This window comes from Budorcas taxicolor, chromosome 25, assembly GCF_023091745.1.
Source record: "Budorcas taxicolor isolate Tak-1 chromosome 25, Takin1.1, whole genome shotgun sequence".
In the NCBI taxonomy this organism is placed as follows: domain Eukaryota; kingdom Metazoa; phylum Chordata; class Mammalia; order Artiodactyla; family Bovidae; genus Budorcas; species Budorcas taxicolor.
In genome coordinates this window covers 49,472,522-49,491,103 of record NC_068934.1, presented here as the reverse complement: position 1 = coordinate 49,491,103, position 18,582 = coordinate 49,472,522, and the positions used below count along the sequence as shown (strand labels likewise).

Here is an 18,582-nt window from a genome sequence, read left to right as displayed (position 1 = left end):
TGACTTGGCTGAAGATAGCCGTTACATAGTGATATAAAGTTGCATAATGTTTATGTCAAATGCAAGCAGTAAATGTTTATTTAGCCTAGAATTGCAGTATAACTGTATTGAGAGGATGGGGGAATGGCAGGGGGCAGGAGCTGTGAAAATGAAACCTGGATCTCTCCAGGTTAAGTGAGCACTAGATAATGCCTCAAACTTTAAAAGCAGGGAATAGCCATATAAGCATGCGGTTCAGAAATACTGAGGTGAAGCCAAGAGATAGCGGAGCGGGTTGAGGGGTTGCCTGTGGGTCAGGAGTTGGGGATGAAAGATGGAGACTCATGGGAGCTCCCTTCAGGCGGGTTTCTGCTGATGCTGGAAAACTCCAGAATGGGGGAGAGGACGGGGAGGAGGTGGAGCCGGTCAGAAGGGTGAGTGTGTCCTCGGGTTTGGGACGAGCTGGCGCACGGGTGACCGGGCAGCCAGACGTGTCCGTGGGCTGGGGGCCGGCTGGTCCCCACACAGGAGCCCCCCGGGTGGCCAGGGGCTGGGGCAGGCCGTGTGGGTCAGGGCAGCAGGGAGAGGGGTGGGGTCACAGTGGGCACCGCCTGCCCACCTTTAACCCAGGTTGAGAGGGGGATCGGGCCTGTAACCCAGGCGGTAATGGGGCACCCGCGGGCTGAGCCAGGTCATCACAGAGGCCTCCAACCACGCCCAGTCTGCTCAGCATGGGTCCCCCCAACCCAAGCCGTGTCCCAAGGACCTCTTCCTCTCTGCCCCAGGAGCAGGAAGGGTGGGTGGGGATCGCAGGACGGCCTGAATCTCTCATCAGCCGCAGGTCAGCCCAGGCCAGGTGGGCCGAGGGCCAGCCCAGGGCCTCATTCCGGGGTGGAGGCCTCCCTGAACTTCTGCTCACCTTCCGAGCATTGTGGGCCTTCCTGGGAGCCCCCACCATTAAGCAGCCCTCCGGCCTCTGACCCACCCCGAGGTCAGCCTGCCCTGGCCCCTCCAGTGCCCTGGCCACTGGGCTACACACCCAGGGACCGGGGTCGGCCACCCCAAAGGTGTGGCGGCTGGACGGAGGTGCTCGCGTGCGGACATGGGGACAATGAGGGCAGCCTGCTCACTGGCCTAGTTCCCTGGGGGAGGAGCCGCGGGGGGCCTGCCCAGGGTTCCACAGCTCTGGAGATGGGTGGGGCGGAGGCAGTGCCCTGCCAGGGGGCAGGTGTGAGCCTCCACCACGCCGGCTGCGTCCCTCCAGGTCCTCGCCCTGCAGAGGCAGAAACAAGGGGCAGAGAGAGGCTAGGGGGGCCAGGCCTCACGCTTGCACGTGGCTGGGGGCCTGGCAGGAGGGAGCCACCCTGAACCGCACACTCGGCAAGGAGGGAAGGTGGGCCAGGGGGCCGGGGCGGGGCGGGGAGAGGGCTGGGAGCAGAGCAGGGAGCTCCCCACCTCCTCACCCACTTCCTGGACAGGGGTCTCGGGGTGGGGGCCGCAGGTGCAGCAGCAGGCCCTCAGCCACACGGGCCACCCCACACTGGGCCGCTGCATAGCCAGGTGACTGCGCAGAGCCCCCGGGGACCCAGTGACTCGAGGGACTTGTCAGGGGAAGGTGAGCCAAACGCAGGCTGGGGCAGGGGCGGCACTCAGACGGCCATAAGGAAAAAAAGCACAGAGGAGGGAGCGGGGCAGAGAGGAAGGGACTGTCTTCTGTCTGCGGGGGCTGCCCCCCACCGAGAGCGGGGGAGACCGAGCAGAGGCAGGGAGGGGGCCTGTGCTGGGTGGGGGAGCCTGGGGCCCGGGGGCTTCTGGCTCACAGGCTGTGGGCCACCCGAACGGGGAGAGAACAGGCTTAGGAGCGTGTGGTCATGCCCACGAGGTGGGGAGGTCCAGCTGAGCCCCCAGCCAGGCCCCCAGCGCCAGGGAAAGGGCAGGGCCCGGCCCTTTCCACCCTGTATACAGGTGGAAACCCGGCCACTTCCCCTGGAAGGCATTGGTCCCCCCTCACCTTCCCTACCGGGCTCTTCCAGACCCCAGGATCCTCACCCTGGCCCAGAGCCCCCCGCCCAGCCCCCAGCTCGGGTCCAGCCCCAGAGGAGCTGTCTCAGGGAGTCTGGGCCTAGAAGCAGGAGCCAGAAGTGGGGGGAGGGGCCGTCCTGGACGTGGGCCCCGGGGGCGGCCCTCCTGTCTCCGGCAGCTGCCTCCACGGCCCTGGCCCTGGCCCGCTGAGTCGTGGGGCCTCCGTTTCTCGACCCGGACCAAGGCAGGAAGGGCAAGGAGACTGGACCCCCTGGCACCTGGAGGCCTCCCAGGCATGGCCCCCTGGGCTGGAGGTGGTCAGCCTGTATGTCCACTCTTCCAGCCCCCCAGCCCTGGACACCACCCTGGATCCCACCCCATGAGCCAGCTCCCAGGTCTCCCCCACTCCCCAGTGTAGGGCCCAGCACAGCCCTGGTGGAATTCTGCCCGTGTGAACATTCATGCACGCGCACACGTGCTCACACACGCCAGAATTCATGCACACCAGCCAAGCCCCGCGCCCCAGTGCTGGCCGCCCTGCCTGGGGCTGATCTGGGCCGTGGGGGCTCCGCTGGGGGTCATGCGCCATTCTGCAGGTCTCTACTGAACACTGTGGTACGCCGGGCACCAGGCCCACCGTGACAGTGCTGCCCAGCAGAAGCCCCGCCTTCCAGGAGCTGAGCGTCCTTGCAGGGGCGCCGGGCGCAGGAGTCCCTCAGAAAGAGTGGGCCGGTAGCCCTGAGGGGGCACTCAGAGGACAGAGGCAGCTTGAAGCTTGTCAGGAAAGAACTTCCCTCATGGGCAGCAAGTGCAAAGAGCCTGTGGCAACTTGGGGCCCGGACAGGAAGCCCACGGGTCTGGGGCAGCGAGGAGGACCCGGCCAAATCGTGACAGTTTCGAGGCCCCTGCAGTGATCCTGGCCTTGACTCTGTGGCCATGGGGAGCCCCTGTTTTAACATCGCCCTCCTGGGAGAGGGGGGAAGGCTGAGGTGCCTAGGTGCGCTCAGAGGGCAGGCCATGTCAGGGGCTCCTCTCGCCCAGATCAGGCAGCAGAGTGGGCTGGGGAAGGGGCGCAGGGCTGGGGGCAGCCTGTCAGGGAGCTGTGTGGAAGCGCCCCTGCAGGGCAGCCGATCCTAGAGAGGGGGTCCCCCGCCTGGCCCTCCCAGGGGCACATCAGCCTCCCCGTCCACAGGCTCGGCCACGGTGGCATTTCCAGAGCCCTGTGGAGAGGCCTGTGCACCTCGGCCCAAGGAGCGGGCTCAGCGGACATGTCTCCACACGGCGGGCCCCCAGCCTGAGCTAGTGAAAGGGAGTGTGCAGAGAGCCCAGCTTCTCAGGTTACCTTCTGCTAAGCCCACCTGGACGGATACTGTGTTGCAGGCTCACGCTCCTGTTTTAAAATGGCCGGAAGGATAAACAGCAGATCGCTAAGGCGATCCCCTGGTGAGGGGCGGACCACAGTCAGACGGGCCAGGCGGGCCAAAGGGGGACGTTTCGTCACAGCGTTTTTTACTTTTAAGGGATTATGGTTTTGAACAGTACGACCCAGCTAGTTACATCTTGCATACTCTTGTAAGGGGGCTGATTTAACTGCAAGACGTCCAGCTGGGCAGAGCGTATTGCTGGGGAGGCGAGGGCAGGGGGGCACACAGGCGCTGTCCTGGAGGCCAGCGGGCCGGGGGTCAACAGGCCCCAGCTGCCCGGGGAAGGGGCTCCGGGGCCTGGGAGGTCAGGGAAAAGGGGGAAGCTGTGCAGGTGTCCAAAGAAAGGACACGGTTCAGGACTGAGCGGGACAGGTAAGGGTGGCTACAGAGCGGCGAGGAAGAGCCAGGCCGGGCTGCGGGTGCAGGGGAAGCGGTCAGAGGCAGCCGGGAGGTGCTGGGTCCCTTGGGGCTCATGGGGCCTCCTTCTTCCCTGAGACTCCCTGCAGGCCCAAGGGGCTGTCCAGGGGAGCTAGCCCTCCCACCCCCCCAGGATATCCCAACCACAGACACATCAGTCTCCATTCTGAGCTGCAGGGAGGGGACTGAGGCCCAAAGTCCCCCAGCCCATCACAGATGGTGGACAGCCTGGTAGTGTCCTCGTTTTCAGGGAGGTGGACGTTTAGGAAGCAGAGGATGAAACCAGTACCCAGGCAGACGAGAGTGGCTGGGAGGGGTCGGTCAGGGAGGTGATGGCAGGCAGATGGAGCCGAGGGGCCTTCTCTGGAGGAGACCCTCGCCTTGGGGCCTGAGGAATGAGACGGTCTGTTTGCTCAGGAGAGGAGCGGAATGTTCTAGCAAGTGGACCGGCTAGTGCAAAGGCCCTGGGGCAGAGAGGTGGGTACTGCACATCCAGGGAACTGACAGAGCCAGTGCAGGGCAGGAAGGGGCAGTGGCCAGGCTAAGACACCGGGCCCAGACTGCGGGGACCCTCTGGCCAAGACGGGGCTGGGTCTTTGTCCGAGAGCTGTCGGGCGGCTGGCAGGGGTCCCACCAGGGGATGGACGGGGGTGAGGGCAGAGGAAGGGCTGCTGGACTTGAAGCTCACAGAGGGCGAGCAGACCCCAGGGGTGCTGCTGGGCGGCCCAGGGGCTGGTGGGCCCAGTGCTTCTGAGCTGCCCATGCCCTGGCACCGGGGCCCGGGATGAGGGGGGCCCAGAGGACAGCCAGGGCCAGATGGAACTGTGATGACAGAGCCACTGGGCGGCCCCTGCCCACCTGCCCACCCGCCTGCCCAGGCCTGGTGTTTGGCTGGGCCGGCCGAGTGTGCTGGCTCCTGGTACAAAGTGTTCTGCCCGGCGTCCCTGGCTTCCGGGACTTCGAGGCTCGTCAGAGGGGCAGCTCAGAAGGGGGAGGCGGCGGAGAATCAAATGCAGGTGGGGCCTCCGCCCGCCGCCAACACAAACACGGCCTCTCGGCTTCCAGCGCCTTTTTCCAGCCTGCCCTACATTCCCGCTTGCCTGGCCCCAAGCAGGGCGGCTCAGCCAGCCAGCCTGGGGCTGCCCGATGTGGGCAGGGTGGGCGGCCCCCGCTTGGCCTCCGCCCGCAGGACCCCCCTGAGGCCCCAGCTAGGGGCTGGCCAGCCCACTGGGAGACCCAGCCACACACATCCAGTGCCAGTCGCCGCCCCTTGCCTGGCCCACCCACCACGTAGCCGTGGGCAGCTTCTTGGCCTCTGTGTATCCTGCTCCCCACGACCCAGGCCCCCTTCCAGCGGTGGGGTGGGGGCAAGCAAAGAGGCTTCTGTGCAGCCCAGGAAGCCATGTGCCCCCGGCCCAGGGCCCCCAACTCTGCAAGCTGCCACAGGCACCTCCTCCCCGGGGTCCACGCAGGGCAGCCTCAGGGGCGCACGGTCAGGCAGTGGTTGTGGACCCTGGGCGCAAACGTGGCCCCGTGGAGCTGCGGGGGGAGGGAGGGCGTGGCTCAGGGTCCAGCAGCATGGACGGGGCACGTCGGTAACACAGCACACGCAGAGCCCCCCACGGGGCTCCCGCCCTCGGTGTGGGGAGGGGGCAGGGAGAGACAGAACATCGAGTAAGGAAACCAGTGATGTCAGTGAGCGTGCTGGAGGGAAAGGAAGTGGGCAGAGGCCTGCAGGCAGGTCACAGCATGTAGCTCAGGGCCCAGGGCAGCCTCGTGGGGAGGGGAGACGTGAACAGAAATGTGGATGGGGTGAGGCCGTGAGCCACTAGAGAATCCAGGGAGACAGCCTGGCGGTGGGGGGCAGGGCAGAGGGGAAGCCTCATGCTGGAGCTGCCTCGGGGAGGGCTGACCACCTGGACCCCCGGCCAGGACTTCCTTCTCTGTTCAGAGTCCAAGGCGGGTCTTGCAGAGTTCTGAACAGAGGAGCAAGAGGTCACTGAGGTTGTCCAGTTGAGCTGGCCCATGATCCCCTGACCACCGCCACTGCTGGACACCCCCTGGACAGAGCCACCAGCGTCCTCAACTCCAGAAAGGACATCTGCCACCCACATGCGAAATGTGTCGTAAGGCTGCCACGATTGTGACGGTTCACGATTGAGACGGTTCACGATTGAGACGGTTCACTATAGACTGCAAAGCATCTATAAAATGAACCTTCCGTCCTTCAGGGAAGTGTAGTCTTCAGGGGAGATCGACAGGCCGATTGCTGAAAACAGGTCTCGAAGCTCAAGTGAACCCCACACCATTCAATGATTTAATGGTAAAAATCTAAAAAATTCTAGAAAAAAAAAAATTGTTTCGAGGTCAGAATGGGGAAGGCTACTCCAAGCAGGCAGAAAATCTAGAAGCCACAAAGAAAAAGATAAATAACTCTGACTACATAAAAAGTGAAAAGCTAAATAAAACTTCTGTATGACCAGACCAAAAATAATAATCATAATTCCCATAAACCGATTCACGAGACCAGTGGCACGCTGGGGGAAAGCAGTCACGATGTCCATGTCAAAGGTCAAACTTTCTCAGTGTACGGACACCCCTTACGAGTCAATGACAATGAAAGGCCTGGCCAGTACCACCCTGGGGAGCGAACAGGCTGTAGGCTTGGAGGACCTGCACCCTCTCACCCCAGTCCTGGGGCCCCGGGAGGAGGCAGAGGGCTCTTTATTCATCCAGCAAATATTTGTGAAGCACCAACTCTATTCCACGTGAATTTATGCCTTTGAACTGTGGTGCTGGAGAAGACTCTTAAGAGTCCCTTGGACTGAAAAGAGATTCAACCAGTCAATCCTAGAGGAAATCAACCCTGAATATTCACTGGAAGGACAGATGCTGAAGCTGAAGCTCCAATCCTTTGGCCACCTGATGCAAAGAGCCGACTCATTGGAAAAGACCCTGATGCTGGGAAGGATTGAAGGTGGGAAGAGACGGAGTGACAGAGGATGAGATGGTTGGATGGCATCACTGACTCAATGGACATGAGTTTGAGCAAGCTCCGGGAGACAGTGAAGGACAGGGAAGCCTGGCGAGCTGCAGTCCACGGGGTAGCAAAGAGTCGGACCCAGCTTAGCAACTGAACAATAGCACTTAACCCGTACTATGTTCCAGGTTCTGGGAGACCCTCTGGGGACATGACCGTCCAAGGCCTAGCCGCCACAGGAGGTTTCAGCAATGGAAGGGAGGCCCACTCCTAACACCTGAGCTGAGGTTACATGTTGTGTTGGAGAACAGTTTTTCAGGCAGAGGGAATGGCAAGTGCAAAGATGCTGGGGCATGGTCGAGGGGGATGTGCTCAGGATCTGAGAGACAGAGCAGGGCGGTCAGGGAGGGCTTTCGGGGCCGCAGAGCTCGGAGGCTTCGGCAGGGGGTTGGATTTCACTCTGGGTACACTGGCAATCCTCCCAGGGAGGAGCTCAGCCTGGCTGCTGCCTGGAGTGAACAGGGGGCAGTTGGGCGAGTCCAGTGGAGGTGGTCACAGCAGCCCCGGCCAGGGATGCCGCTAGGCTGGGCGGGGGCTGCCCGGCAGGCTGCACGCAGAGCGTGTGCCCTAGAGAACAGGCCGGGCGTGGGTGAGCGCCAGGCGGACCCAATGCTTCTCTGTGTGGGTGTCGGCGCCCCATTCTGAGACGGGGGCAGGCCCAGGGCGAGTCGGAGTTCCTTTTGGGACCCGCTGGGCCAAGACGCTGTGAGACTTGCTCACCAGTGGAGACGGAGCGGCCTCGGGGAGTGCACAGAGCTGGGGCGCAGTGCTGAGGGTGTCTGCGTAGACGGGTGCGGGCAGGCGGGGGTCCCTGGGCTGGGTGTGGAGGGCAGGCAAGGTTGTCCTGGCGGATGAGCAGGGGGCAGGTGGGCGTGGCTTATGATAGAGATCCCGAGGCCCACCCCACTCAACGGTCAGGCTGGACCGAATCACTCCTGGGGGTCCCCAGCGGAGCCCAGGCGCCTGTGGGGCTGCCCCCAGGCGAGCGTGTGTCTGTGGGGCAGGCAGAAGGGTCTTGCTCCCATCACAGCCATCTCTCAGAGGGAAGGAGCCTGTCCTCCTAAGGGATGGTCTGCAAGCGCCTGCCAGGGACACACAGGCCACCAGAGGGGTGTGGGGGTGACCAGGCCGTTGGCTATGCTGTGCCAAGGACCCGGCTGAGGGGTGACTGACTCAGGTGATGACTCAGACCACCTGCCGCCCTGTAGGCAGAAGAGCGAGAGGTTTGCAGGACCGGCTGGGACACAGCCCTCGGTCTGCAGCCCCTGAAACGCCCACCCTGGCTGATGCGTGAGGCCAGACCGAGGCACGCGTCCCGGGGGTTAGGGCACAATGGCTGCCCCATCGCCCACCTCTTCTGGCCAAGGCTCAGCCCCACCTGGACTCCACCTGGACAGAGGACCCTGGGGAACAGGAGAAGGGCTGGTGTGTTGGTGACCACGGGTGCCAGAGGCCTGTCTCCCAGTTAGGAGAGTTCGATCAGCACCCCGGGGCAGAGTTCCCGTGCTGAGCAGCACAGCTCAGCCCCCGAGCGGCCCCCTCCCAGCAGCTTCACTGCCTGGTGGCAGCGTGCTCACTTCCGTGGCACATGCCAAGGCCCAGGGAGGTCCAGATAGACACACGCGCACCCTTGGACAGCTCAGGGAATGAGCTGGTGCTCTTGTGCAAAGGAACTGTGTGAAGACGGCCCAGCATTCTTGCACATTCAGTCTTCCTGCCCTTATAGAGTTGAAGCACTTGTGTGCACACACGTCTGTGCACACGCATCTATGCACACAAAGGCCGGCCAGCCCTCAGGCCACGCTGCACACGCACAAATTGCTAACAATAGCTACAACAGTGGTCACCAGGAGACTCAATCCGTGTTTGCTGGGCGCCAAAACCCCTTTCCAGCGGTTTCTTGCATTCATTCATTTAATCCTTACAACATCCTCCTGAGGGAGACTCAACCAACATGCCCATTTTACAGATGGGGAAACTGAGTTCGGGGAGGCGAGGTCAAGGTCATCCCACCAGGAAGAGGCAGAGCCAGAACATGAGCCCAGGAGCCTGTCTACCACCCAGGCCCTCCTGAGACCCTGCCCCACTGCCGTGTGGCCCACACACCCAGAATGCATCTGGGGGCCTCCCACGGACCACAGGGCACACACCCTGGCCTGGCCCGGCTGCCATGGGCCAGGCTCCGAGGCCGTCTCCTGGGCCACCTGGGTGCGCCTTGCACCACAGGACCAAGAGCTCAGCCGGCCGGCCGGCCACCCTGGGGACTGGCAGTAAAACCTCAGCAGCTAGAAACACGGCTGACTTTTCTCCAAGAGCTAAAGCACTAAAACAAAGTCATAAACACAATTACACCGTCTCCTGCCATAAATTACAAAGTTATGAAGCGCTGTGATCTATTTCCACTCATACCCGGCTCTGTGAGACCAGCCAGCCCCATGGGCTCTAACGAAAGGGTGATTTATGGGCGTTATTCCCGCGCTCTTGCCATGGGGGAGGGGTGTTCCCAAGTCCCGAGGAGTCAGGGAGGCCCAGCGCCAGGAGCAGGACCCACAGGCCTCGTGTGTGCTCTTGGGCCGGGTCTGGCTGCCACTGGGCAGGGACCTCCGGGGACAGCTGGGCCCAGGCAGGCAGGTACCCTGCACCGCTGCCCCCTTCCTCCTTGGTGGGAGGGCTCCTGGGGACTCTGGGGTCCAGGCACTGGGCCGGGGAGCTCCCAGCATGTTTGTTCCACACATGTGAATGGGGTCCCTGTGTGCCAGCCAGACCAACAGAGGAGCGGGGCTCCTGGGGCCTAATTCTAATGGGAGGCCCAGATGAGGACGGACAGACGTAACCCCATGCCAAGGGCCTTGGAGGAAGTACAGGACGGTGGGAGGTGGGGGCAAGGGGAAGGCCATGGCAGAGGAGGGAGAGGGTCTCAGATCAGTGCCTCTGGTGAGATCTGAGGGTGGGGGTGGCTGATGCAGGCGGGTGAGCAGCAGGAGAAAAGGCCAGGCCTGGGGCAGGCACGTGCCGCCGTGTTTAAGGACCAATAAAGTCGCCTGGAGTCAACGAGGAGGGAAGAAGGGTGCGTGCACGCGTGAGTGCGTGCTAAGCCGCTCAGCTGTGTCCGACTGTTTGCAACCCCATGGACTGTAGCCTGCCAGGCTCATCTGTCCACGGGATTCTCCAGGCAGGAATACTGGAGTGGGTTGCCATGCCCTCCTCCAAGGGATCTTCCCAACCCAGGGATCAAACCCACGTCTCCAGTGTCTCTCGCCTTGCAGGAGCCGCTAGGGAATCCCAAAGAAGGATGGGGGGTTGGAGGCCAGAAAGCAAAGGGAGACAGGTATGGGGCCACACGAGGGACTCAGGCTTCTCCCGAGAGTGAGATGGGAGCTCAGGATGGTATGTGATGTGAGCTGGTTTGTGTTTAAAAAGAACCACCGTGTGGAAGCACATTGCAGAGGAAGGCCGGCTGGCAGGCTACTGCAATAGTCCTAGCACATAAAATTGGCACTCTGGCCTGGGCTGGGAGCCATGGAGGGGTGGGTGCTGAGATTGGGAGCCTTTTTCTGAGATGAGAATGGAAGGGACAGGATGGGTGCTGAGAGGCAGAGGCCTCAGCAGAGGTGCAGGGAAGCTGTGGTTTCACGGTCTGGGTTCAGGCCTGAGGCCCCGCAGGGCCGAGCGTGTGGGTCTTGGGTGCATTCCTGGCCTCAGCCTGTGCACCCAGGCTCAGGAGACAACAGACCACAGTGGTCACAGCAGGGTGGCCTCCCATCCTGGTCAGTAGGGAAGGGCCAGAGGACACCAGGGCTGCAGCCGGTGCCCCTCCCCTTGCTGCTCTCTCTCAATGACACCCCCTGCCCTCCACGTGGGTGCTCAGGCTTACCTGCATGCACTGAAGGGCACAGGGGCAAAGGTCGTAGGTCACCGCGACACCTACTCCACTCCCTCACCAGGCTGCAGAGTGAGGGCCAGGGTCGGGGTGGGGGGAGAAAGGGCATTCTATGGGGACAGGGAACCCAGGAGTCCTGGGCGGGGTTTGGGGGGCCTGGGACCACCGCCTGAAACTCACTCTGCAGCTGCTAGGCCCAGAGGGGCAGGGTCGCCCTCTCAGACTGAGTCCTTCCCATGTCCAGTGGGGCCCGACGTCCGAGGCTGCAGCCAGACTCTTTAATAGGGGCAGGCGCGGGCCTCCCCTCCGCCAAGCAGCACTCGACACACCCCGCGTGCTGCCCCGCGTGCTGCCCTTACTGGGGCTTCTCACAAACTCTGTGCATGTGAGGGGCAGCAGGGGGGAGCGGCCCACCCAGGGGACCAGGAGGTGTGACTGGGGCCCCCCGCGGAGCAGGTGAGTTTCTGCTCTGAGCCCTCCAGCCTGGGGCTCCCTTCCCGGCTGGACAATCCCTCACTTGGTGGGCTCAGCACCCCTGCCGTGGGCCTCCAGACCTGCCCCACTGTTGGGTGGACCTGACCGGGTCCCTCAACCATGCCCAGGAGCTCATGGCCTCAGGGCCTCCGCCGGGTCACCTGCCTGTGGGCCCAGGGGCAGCTGGGAGCAGGGGCTTGTGACCTGGGCAGTGCTGGGCCGTGCAGGCCTGCGGCCAGGGCGCAAGGGGGAAGGCAGCCAGGCCGGCGGCAGCCCCTTTGTGCCCCTGCCCCTGGCTCTTCGCTCCCACCCTCCCTGCGGTCTGTGAAGCGGGCAGGAAGTGGGGGCGTAGAGCCGTGGCGGGAGGCCTGCAGGAGGATGGAGTGGGCCTGAGCATCACGGCCGTGTCCCCAGGCCCATCCCTGTGCTTGGGCAGGGCTCGCTGGGCTCCAGGCTCCCCTGCATCTCATCACCTACCTGGATCCCCCGGCTCCCTACAGCCCAGCTGGGCCCATCCAGCTCAATGCCTGGTTAAGCATGTTGAGCATCGCCCCCTGAGGACAGCTCAGTGACCGTCGGCCCAGGAGAGGGTGCAGACAAGGGGAGCGCCCAGAGGGCTTCTGTCCCATGACCCCGCAGAGGGTCCCGGGTTGTCCCGAGAGGAGCCCCGCCCTGCCTTCAGATGGCCCGGCAGGGACCCTGGCCCCTCGAGCTGCCCCCAGGACCGGGGGCTCCTCCCCGTGAGCCACAGGCGGTCACGGCCCCATCTTCCCGCCCATCTTTGGCCAGGACCGCTGGCGGGTCCAGAGCTGGGATCAAGGCCTAGCAGGTTCTGCAAAAATTTCCCTTGAAAGACTCTTTTTCAAGATTTTCTTTTGAAAACAAATTCATAACCACATCAAACAGGAATCCCGTCGCCTTGGGTTTGATCATCAGCCGCCCGGGGCTCTCGAACTGGCTGTTATTCTAATTGCTTTTTTTCTCTTCCGAAGGCCGCGAGTCGTCTTATGGTTATTCATTTAGTGAGTTGAGGCAGGGAACAAGGGCGCTTTTGTTGGCCTTGCCCTTTTAGTCACTATCAAATTGCAAATAGTAACGAGATTCAAGATCCCCCAAACTGATGTGCCCCTGTGGTTCCTGGGGCGCACCGCCCAGTGCCCACAGTGGGCACTGCCTTCCTGCCGAAGGTGGCGGCGCCTGCCTGGGCACCTGCCTGGACCAGCGACTTCTCTGCGGCTGGGGCCCGGCTCAGGCCGCTGCCTCCGCCGCTGGGTCCTCACAGCTGTCGTTTAGTTGCTCAGTCGTGCCTGACGCTTTGGGGCCCCGTGGACGACCGCCCGCCGGGCTTCCCTGTGCTCTGCTGTCTTCCGGAGCGTGCCCACGCTCCTGCCCATGGAGTCGGCGATGCCATCCGACCGTCTCACACTCTGCTGCCTCCTGCCCCTCCTGCCTCCATCTCTGCCAGCATCAGGACCTTTTCCAATGTGCTCACAAAGTGGCCGTCAAATATGAAGTGAGATACAGGCTCTCTGCTCAGAGTCAGGGGTGGAGGGTGTCGGGGAGGCGACCAGGAACCATCTCCCTGGGACGCGCTCAGCCCTGGAGAAGCGAGGCATGCTCGCTGAGCCCATGTGCACAGGTTCCTACACGCCTGTCCTGCTCCATCCTCAAGAAAACCCGCCAGTGGGGAGCAGGATTCCCCGCTTCTCAGCTGAGAAACTGGGGCCCAGGCAGGAGACCCTCCGGCCAGGGCTTAGGGCGGCACCTCACGTGGCCGCCCGGACCTGCCTAGCCAGGCTCACCCCACATGGCGGGGCTGGGGCACCGGCCACTGGGCAGGGCAGGGCAGGGCAGGCCGGGCTCAGGGGGCCAGTGGCAAGCAGCAGGCAGGCCCGGGTGGTGCCGGCTCACCCACGGAGCCCCAGGAGGGGGCCTGGCTAGGAGTGGGAGACCCGGCCCACCCGCTGGTCACCACAGCCTGAAGCTGGACCCGGCGAGTGAAGGAGAGGATCTGTGTCCAGAGGCCTGGGGGCCGGGCAGGCAGGGGGACCCTGCAGGGGCGCCCAGAGGGCGGCCGGAGAACCAGGGGGATGGCGCGATGGCCGGGAGGGTCTGGCAGGGTCTGGGTGGGTCGGCCAGCTTCCCCACTTCCCCACTGTCTCTCCCGTCACACCAGCTGTGACACTTCACACTCCTCCCCAGACCCACTCCACTGCTGTATGAGAAGGAGGGAGGCCCAGGCTTTGGGCCGGCTCTGGGATTCTGGCCCAGATCCCAGCGCCCCCCAGTCCCCAGCAGGCTGCCTAGTGGGACCAAGATGCCAGGTGAGCCCCTCAAAGCCCCCCTGACATGAGCACCAGCCCAAGGGGCCGAGGTGGGCTTGGCACCCGAGGGCCAAGGGCAACAAGAAGGGCCCCAGGAGACCTCGAGGGCGAGCTCGCCCGTGCTGTCAGCCCCTGGAACGGGCCCCTTCGCCAGCCAGGCCCAGGACCCCACCCCTTCCTGAGTCCCAGCCCTCCTTCCATTTCCTCTTTTCCCAAGAACACCCCCATGGAGGCTTCCAGACCCACTTGCCTTTCTGGGGACTTTTGACAGATGTTCAAGCGCCGTAAAGTGAAAATGTACGAAACCACAGATTTTCTTCAGTGATGTATTTGGGGCTTTAATTGAGGCCAAACCAGTCAATACCAAAGCCGGGGCCCGCACAGCGAAGCAACTTGAAGTCTTGCTGGGACCAGCCGCGTGCAAGGCTCGTTCAAGGCTACCAGGCACCCAGGGTCCCCCTGACGGATCTCCCAGGGCGGCTTTGGGACTAGGGGGCCAGTCCTGATGGCAGCAGGGTCCAGCGATCTTGGGCCAATGAGAGGGGCGGGGTTTGGAGGTGATGGTGGGCAAGTCCCCGCCATAGGCCCCTCCAGCCCCTCTCCCAGGAGCACTTGCTTCTTCTAAGCCCAGCTTGGACCCCCCGCTTGGGCCCCCTCCCAGGAGTGTCTGCTTTAATCCTCATGGACCACCCTTCCACCCCACCCAGGTCTTCCCCTCATGGAACCTGGGGGTGGGGGCTGCAGCGGTCCCAACCAGAGACCCCAAATGAGACCCTTCTCCTGGGGCCTCGGGAGAGACCCCTCCTCTCATCCCCGCCCAGCCAGCCCCCCTCCTCCCCCTGACTCAGTGTCCCCCACAGGAGGGAGGCTGTGGCCTGCCCCCAGCCCTGGGAAGCCTGACCTGGGCCCCCCGGGACCTGGCTACACAGGATCCAAGGCCTCCTCTCCCTACCGTCTTCCCGGAGCCAACCGCTTGGCCAGCACCCAGCTCCGTGCAGCCCCGCGGTGGGGAGACTACAGCGGGCAGTGGGCCCAGAGGGGTGCCCGGGAGTCTGGCCACGATGGCACACGTTGCGCACATCTCGAATCCCTCGTGTGTCCGGGTGGACGGCCGGCCCCGGCCACCTCTGCCCACCTGTGCTCAGCCCCACGCTGAGCCTCAGCCGAGCCACCGCAGGGCTCGCACCCCCAGACGTGCTCTCCCATGGGGCGCCCGGTGCTCCTGAGGCCTGCCCTTATCCCTGACCGCCCGGCTGCCTCCTCTCCCTGCTCTGACATTCTGAGGCTCCCCAGGGTTCCAGGTCCCCAAAGTGGGTATTATTTTCTGACGGAGACCCCGGGGGAACAGCTCCCAAGGGTGCTGCAGGCCTCGAGGACAGCCGTGCCTCCCCCCACAGGCCAGCCCACTTGGGGTCGTGTTCTGTCCCCCGCCCCTGCTCGGAGGGCCCTGGCCTCCTCTTCCCGCTGGGCTCATTTCAGCCCTGTCCCCTCCTGGCCATCAGCCACCCCTGCTAAGCACCTGTGGCCCCAGGTCCATCCTGCCTCCAGCTCCCGTCCAGTTTCATGGGCAACCCCACCTCATGGGCTGGGCAACCCCATGTTCAATGCAGGAAAAGCATTGGACCCCCCACTTGGGCCAATGCCCAAGAAGCGTGGTGCGCATGTGGTCCTGGCTGACCCTTGGGCATTGGCATGAACAGGGTCTGGGTTTTCCAGGGACTAGTGAGTCCTCTAGTGAGTCGGGGACGGGGCTGGGATGATGGGACGGCCTGGGGCACGAGCCCTGTTGGGGGGCATGTGGGGGAGTGGGTCCCGACCTGTGACCGGGAGCCCTTCGACAGAGATAGCCGCTCAGCCCCCGGGTCTCAGGCGAGGGCTGCTGAGCGGGACTCCTCCGGGCACGTGTGTGCACACGCACCGACACGCACAGGGGCCACAGACGCCCACAGACATGCAGGTGCGCGTTCCACAAACAGGCCAGCCCCCGCCCCACCTTCAGGGAGCCCCGACGCGAGGCCACCCGGCTCACCTCTGCTCCTGTCCCCGCAGGTGACTCAGCTGGACCAGAGGCTGGTGCTCATCACAGACATGCTGCGCCAGCTGCTTGCACTGCGCCACGGAGGCCCCCCTGGGGGCCAGCCCCCCAGCGCGGCGGGGGCCCAGGCCGTCCAGCCCTCGGGCGGCAGCTCCATCAGCCCCGAGCTCTTCCTGCCCAGCAACGCGCTGCCCACCTACGAACAGCTGACCGTGCCCCACGGGGGGCCTGACGAGGGCTCGTGATGGGAGCACAGGGTGCCTGAGAGGGGAGGCCCACAGGAGGCCTGCCTGGCCCACCCCGCCCCCCGTCCGGCACGGCTCCACCAGGCCTCGGCCACCTCTCAAAGGCCGGAGGGCACAGTCCCGCTCCGCCAGGCCCCTGACACCCGGTGGGCCACGCAGCGCCCTGGCCTGGACTGGGGAGCTCACCAAGACTGCCCCTTCCCAGCCAATGGGTACTAGATTTTGGCTGGGTGTCGGGGTACAGCTCTTGGCTCTGAGACCAGGGGCCCCACATGCTGGCGTGACACTCAGGACAAGGCCGGCGGTCAGGCCAGGCGCTCGATCTGTCCCACGTTCGGCCAGGAAGCAGCAGGGCTGCATGCCGGCCCCGGGGGCTGCCTGCGGGGAGACGGGGGACAGCCTGGACAGGGTCTGTGAGGACCCTCCCCCAGTCTCAGATCCAGGACCCCGGGTGACTCATGGAGGAGGCAGGCAGGGCAGGGCAGGCCCAGCCCAGCCGAACAAAGGAGGCCTACAGTCAAGGCCCGATCGTGGCCTGAGAGCCCATCCCGGGACCCCGGAGCAGGCCTGGCTCCCTGACACCCCAGAGATGCTGACCCTGGAGGAGCTGGGGGAGCTGCTCGTGAGGCCACAGCTTCCAATGGGAGGGACAGGCCCACCACTGCCGAGAGCTCTTCACTGGGGGGCACTGTCCAGCAGCAAAATAGGGGTGCTCAGGCCCCGCCCTCTGGACTGGCAGCTTCTCCTACCCATTCCGGAGAAAAGGGGCCTCGAGCCGCCTCCACGTGCAGGCCCTGCCTCCAGGTCCCTCCCGGTCCGAGCAGCTGGACAGACGGTCACCCCCCCCACCCACCGCAGGGGAGCAGATGGGTATCACCACCTCTAACAAGACGTGTGTCCTCCCGGGCGCTCCGCCCCACCAAGATCGGAATAATTTGCGGTGATTTGGAATCTGTGCTTTAATGAATTTCACGGTGTGATTTTGATTCTTAATTGTGCGGGTTTTTCCTAATAAATGTGGAATCACAAAATTTAACTTGCCCTGTTCTCACCTCCACTCCTGGGGAAGCAAGCACCCATCTTTGGAACAACCTGTCCTCCCACAGAGCTGCCGCCCACCCCTCAACACCCCAGCACCCCTCACCCCATCCGCGCCCACCTCGGTGAGGGGAGGGGGCCGGAAGCCCCAACCCACTGGCCTGGGGGTTCTGGGACCCAGGAGCACCTTGAGGCCAGGCTGCTCCTGCCCACCCCAACCCAGGTCAGACCCCAGCCCACCGTCTGAGCTTTGCTCCTGTGGGTGCCTTTCCCGGGAGAGTCTCCCGTCCCCTCTCCATCAGTTAAAACCATTCCCTTGGTCTCTGGCCAGGCTTACAGCCCACTCCTGCAGGAAGCTCTCCCTGATAGCACCTCATGAGACCCATCCCCTTCCCCAGGCTTGTGACGCTTCAAGGGGGAAGTGGTGATCAGGTGGGGTCATGGCCCCCCGACAAGCAGCTTGGGCACCGTTTTCAGGGCATGTACCCCACACGCACTTCTCAGGCCTTGAGACTTAATTCCTAATTCCAGGATGCCTGCCCACCTCCCGCTGCTGCCCACGGGCGTCTGGGCCCCTCTCTCCTCCGGGGCCCCACCCCATTCGCCCTGCGCCTGCCTGGAGCCCTCCCACACCGGCCTCGTGACCGACAGCCCTGTAGGCAGGTGCCCAGGTGGATGCTGAACTGCTGGTCCTCACCGAAAGGCAGCTGGGGCCTGTTGGGAGGGGAGGGGCCTGGGTCCCACTTCACAGAGCCCTGGGGCTCCCCAGAGTCCGGCCCTGGCTCCTACCGGAGGAACGTCTAGCCTGCCGGGCACTGGCCGGCACGGGGGAGGGGAGAAGGGGCCGTGAAGGCTGGGGCCTCCCCACCCCTCACCCCTGGGGGGAGGGGCAAGAGCAACAATTACTGGAAAGGCAAAAGCTGTTGTTTCCTTGTTGAGTAAATATTTGTGGAAACCCCAGGAGGCGGCTGGCGGGAGAGCAGGCCCTCCACGGAGCCCCCGCCCCGCTCGCCACCGGGCACGGCCCCCAGCCCGAGGGGCGCACGCTCGGGCCGCCCATCTGGGCCGGGCGCGGCCCCTGCACCCAGCCCGGCTTTGTTTGGCGTATTATCAACTGCACACAAAGTGCCCAAGTGCTTCACTCCTGGACGGGCCATTGCAGCCCTCTCGGGTGTGAAATGCAATTTACCTGAAATAAAGCCCAATTATGGAATTAGCTAATTAAAGCCGAGGCGGAGGCTGGGCCGGCCGGCCGGCACTCGGTGCCCGCCAGTGCCCAAAGTCTGAGGGAGCAGATGGCGCCCCAGCCGGCCGTGTGGCTGCATTCCTTCACTCGGCCCCCGAAAACTGACTCACACAGCACATGGCCATCTGGTGGATGACACGTCCTGTGTGCCCCGGACAATGGCCCGGCGGACCTCTCCCGGAGAGGGCCGTCGCCCGGGCAACGGTGGCATGTGCAGCCCAGGCCCCTTCCCAGCCCCGCCCCCGCCCCTTTGTGGGCCTCGCCCGGCTGCCCAGCCGCTCCCGCTGACAGTGTCCATGAGCATTTGTCCCCCACGTCCGGCCTTTGTGTCCCAGTTGGACTTCCTTGTTGGGGTCCTCGGTGCCCGATAGGTGCTAGGAGCATCTGCTGGAGGGACGAGGTGTGGGGGCCCGGGGGGCTGTCCCAGCCCGCTTCCTGGGACGCCCACCTCCTCTGCC

At 64.1% G+C, this 18,582-nt stretch overlaps 1 protein-coding gene across 1 annotated transcript in view; it reads left to right on the top strand.

The window, feature by feature from the left end:
* The window catches only part of KCNQ1 (potassium voltage-gated channel subfamily Q member 1), a 377,490-nt gene extending 361,650 nt beyond the window's left edge, over positions 1 to 15,840 (top strand). Inside the window, exon 16 of the mRNA XM_052662163.1 lies at positions 15,610 to 15,840. Within this exon, the coding sequence (XP_052518123.1) occupies positions 15,610 to 15,840 (231 nt within the window). The remainder of the gene's footprint in view (positions 1 to 15,609) is intronic.
* Positions 15,841 to 18,582: the final 2,742 nt, after the last annotated feature.